The sequence below is a fragment of the Anneissia japonica genome, unplaced genomic scaffold (assembly GCF_011630105.1).
Source record: "Anneissia japonica isolate Jap-2015-1 unplaced genomic scaffold, ASM1163010v1 scaffold288221_len503873_cov180, whole genome shotgun sequence".
Taxonomy (NCBI): Eukaryota; Metazoa; Echinodermata; class Crinoidea; order Comatulida; family Comatulidae; genus Anneissia; species Anneissia japonica.
Window position 1 is genome coordinate 348,756 of NW_022686204.1, and position 4,269 is coordinate 353,024.

The following is a 4,269-nucleotide window of genomic DNA, read 5'->3' on the forward strand; positions in this document are numbered from 1 at the left end:
CAATGTACCTGTCCGGAGTATCAATCAAACTTAACAACTGACCAATCAGAACAGAGCCAGGAACATGCGCATGTAGTACAAGGAATATGCGCGTGTAGTACCAGGAATATGCGTGTGTAGTACCAGGAATATGTGCGTGTAGTATAAGGAATATCCGTGTGTAGTACTAGGAATATGCGTGTGTAGTACCAGGAATATGCGCGTGTAGTACCAGGAATATGCATGTGTAGCACCAGGAATTGGTGCGTGCAGTACCAGGAATATGCATGTGTAGTACCAGGGATATGCGTGTGTAGTACCAGGAATATGCACGTGTAGTACCAGGAATACGCGCATGTAGTACCAGGAATATGCGCGTGTCCAACAGACACACAGGTTGTCACACAAACGCATATGTTTGCGTATGTTTTTACACTGTCGTTTTTGTGGGAATTTAGCAGCAATATTCAAGGGACGGGGCCTAGGAGAATGGTCCATTAACGCTCTGCAACCGTGCAGTTCCATTATGACCTAGTACCTTTGTGCCCCTCCAGTGAAGAATCTCTGAAACGACTCCATCAGCAAGAGGACAGCCAGTGAAGTCATCAATTACGTTACTTAACAACCACGGGAAATCAGTTTCCTTCACAAAGTCTTGAAGCTCATCAATACCGAAATCTAAGAGTGTAAAACATAATTTCAAATTTATCAATGCTGAATAATAGATACTGGTATTTATTGTTTCATACTTGTTAAGTAAAGGAAGCATGTAAACTGGAACATTTATCACTACTGTATTTCCTCTTATATTTTTTGCTATTATTTTTAATCTAAAAATAATAAAGAATAAATAATAATAATTAAAAAAAAAAAACAAGAAATGTACCAAAAACAAAAATATGACCAACAACATAAACAACATGAATAACAACAATAATTATCACCCTGTTAGGTAATACAATGCAATAAAATAATTAGTAGTGAATGTTGTTAAATTAGAAGTGGAGTTGAATTAGGAACTCTACTCCCTAAACCTCATAAATCAAGAGACTTAGTTGATTTCATATTTAAAAGGGCTCCGAATATCAGCTAATCTACTATGATACAGTGGAAGGTCACCCTCTATAAATTTTTTTGAAAAAAAAACAAACTATTCAGTATAAAACTGTTTAAATGATAAATTCATAGCTTTCAAATTAACAATTAGGTAATAATGTAAATGACCGGGTCCTCAAAAAAAGCGTAAAGCTTTGCAAACACTATCAAATTTTATTTGACAAATAACTGTCAAATGCCCATATTTGGGTGTAGTATGACATCATCATGTCCATATATGGGCACATCACACATATTTGTCGCATTCCATTTGATTGCGTGGGCAAGGCTTTAGGACCTACTCACCGAAATCGTGATTTCCGTAGACAGCCGCTTTAACGTGCATGGCATTCAGAATCGGTATCATCTGAGTACCTCTCAGCAAACTACTCACTGGCGAAGACAAAATATTCATTAAATGTGAATATCTAAACTATTCATTTTGCTAATATTCTATTGTAAAATAAACTCAGTTTTGAAAATCAAATATACTGAATATTTACAGTAAACCATAGTTAGTACAGTACTTCTAAAATGTTTGCGCCCAGCAAAGGGAAAATAAGAAATAGGCCTAATGATGTTTTTATAAGATTCTATGTTTAAAGACAAAAAAGACTAACATATTATTTTCTAAGACTAATATAATAATGTATTTAAAGATGTTTTAAATTATATTATTTTTTTATATATTATATACTATATTTGTGTCATGGTAATATTTTAATGTTCTAATGACTTACTTCTGTTTTGAATTATATTCTATTTTTAGAATCAATACACTACATTTGTGTTATGGTAATGGTTTAATGTTTTTAAATGACATAATTTCGTCTTAAATTATATTCTATTTTTATATATTAATGTACTATATCTGTGTTATGTTAATGGTTTGATGTTTTAATGACTTGCTTTCATTTTAATCTGTCAAAATTGTACAAATTTCAATAAATTCTCTACTACAACACTGCCAATTCATCAGAAATTTGGTTTATTCAGTAGGTACTCAGGAAATAGACTACATTTTTAAAAAGCTTAAAAAACTGCTACACATAAAAAAAAAACACAGATGATATAACACTTACTTATTGATGGATTAAGAGCATCTCCGCTAAAAAACACAAGAGGGTGTAAATCCATATAGCGTCTTATCATTGTTGCAAATCGAGCAGCACCCCCAACAGGTTCAACGTGCCTTTGAGTGATGTTGTAGACATCATTAAAGTGAAGGATGGTGATTTCTTGGCGCTTTGCATTGGATGTGTACATAGCTTTAATCTCTGCAGATAGCCGACGACGGGAAGACGATTTCCGCACCAACGGTCCTCCCTCTTCATCGGATTCAAGGCCTACAGCATTTAATTGAAAAAAAATCTAATCAAAATTACATCAAACACAGGCCTACTCTTGTAGTTTCAACTGTGCATGCCAGGTTAAAGGTCAATGAAGATAGATTATTTCTTATATGCCTCAACTTTTAGTATAAATATATTCAAACTACAGTATTTGTAAATATTAAATATTAACTGTATAGTGCTTTACGATTTTATTAAATGTATATACATTTATATTTTAATTTAGATATTATAGCGATTTGTCAATGTACACATCATATTTGCCACAATGCAAATACCATAACATAGTAAAATCAATAATACCTGGAAGGTGAAATAAGGTAATTAGTTATGTTTTTAGAGGTAATTAGAAATGTTTTATGGGAAGTACTTTGTCATATTAATTTGTATTGAGCTTTTTTTTTTTCGGTGTTTTACTAAACAGTAATCCATTTTCTAATTTAATAATACTGTAGTAAATGATAGGACAAATTCAGACATATCATCATATTCATGATTTCTCATGTTTCTGTGAGTATCCGCAGTATTCTAGAGACATATCATTATATCCTTATTATAACAATGTTTATTTTGGTAATTTATGTAATCATTTGCATTCCTTAAAAGTTTGTAAACAGTTCTCTTACAAATTTCTCTCATAATGTAGCTACTTTAATTGTTAAAAGGTCATTACTATGGTTACAGTTACGCTTAATGTAGAAAACATATCTGTGGTGTTGGCAGGATAATTCATTAGACTATCAAATTTTATTTGACAAAAATATGTGACATACCTAAATATAGTCATGATGACATCACATCATGACCATATATAGGCACATCATGACCATATATAGGCACACCATGACTATATTATACTGTATGCATACACTTTTTTGTCAAATAAAATTTGATAGTATAAACTTAAATATACATTATAAAATGTTAATAGTCTGTAGCATGAGTACACTTGATGAACTATTGATGAAACAAATTAAAATGCATAAAAGTAGTAATTACCTGTAGAACTCCTACTGAGACTGAAAAATAGTGGACCATACACAGCATGCCAGATTACATTATACAATACTTATGTTTAGATAAATTATAACTGCCAATACAAATTCAGGCAATGTGATCAAACCAAGGCAATTCAACAGAAGGACGCACATCTCGGGACATCAAAGGTTGTAACTCTGGCATCGACATTCTAGGCGCACGTGCGTCCCTACACGCTGAACGTCACAAAAACCATAGCAACCAGGCCATAAACCATCAGCGTACGTGATGATTTACTCACGCGCGTTAGTTGTCATGATAATCGCGTGTCATGCGGTGATTACAAAGGCCTAATGATATTTTGCAGTAACATTAGACTGAAATTATATTCATTTCAACATTAATTTTACCAAAATTGTGGTGAATTGTCGTTCATGAGACTCACTTCGCAGAAAAAATTAATAAATGTTCTGTATATACTCAAATGTTTGTTTTCGGCACCTTATGCCAACATTGTCAAAATAACAGTGTTACATAAGAACATGAAATTTTATAAAATTCGTAAATTTTAAATTGCTACAACTTTTAATTTTCTTGGTCAATTTTCACAAACCAAATTGCAGTTTATAGAAGCATTTAACAAGCTCGCGGTCAAAATAAATCAGATGTAACAGGCATTGCGAAGTACCCAAAATTAATAAAATAAAAACTAACACCATGAAACGAATGGCACGCATAGACTAATAATTGACGGCTGTACTCGCAACTAGTATCGGATTGTCGATGCCACAGTAAAGATCAAAGGACTGTACGCACGCGCTATGTTCGAGAACGGAGATGTGCGTCCTTCTGTTGAATTACCTTG

General features: G+C 32.9%; 1 protein-coding gene across 1 annotated transcript in view; it reads right to left on the minus strand.

Annotated features, from left to right (window-relative positions):
• The window catches only part of LOC117113950, a 19,414-nt gene that overhangs the window by 9,726 nt on the left and 5,419 nt on the right, over positions 1–4,269 (minus strand). The window contains exons 3-5 of the mRNA XM_033257464.1: positions 2,157–2,420; positions 1,381–1,467; positions 518–657 (exon numbers count right to left, since the gene is read on the minus strand). Of these exons, the coding sequence (XP_033113355.1) occupies positions 518–657; positions 1,381–1,467; positions 2,157–2,420 (491 nt within the window). The remainder of the gene's footprint in view (positions 1–517; positions 658–1,380; positions 1,468–2,156; positions 2,421–4,269) is intronic.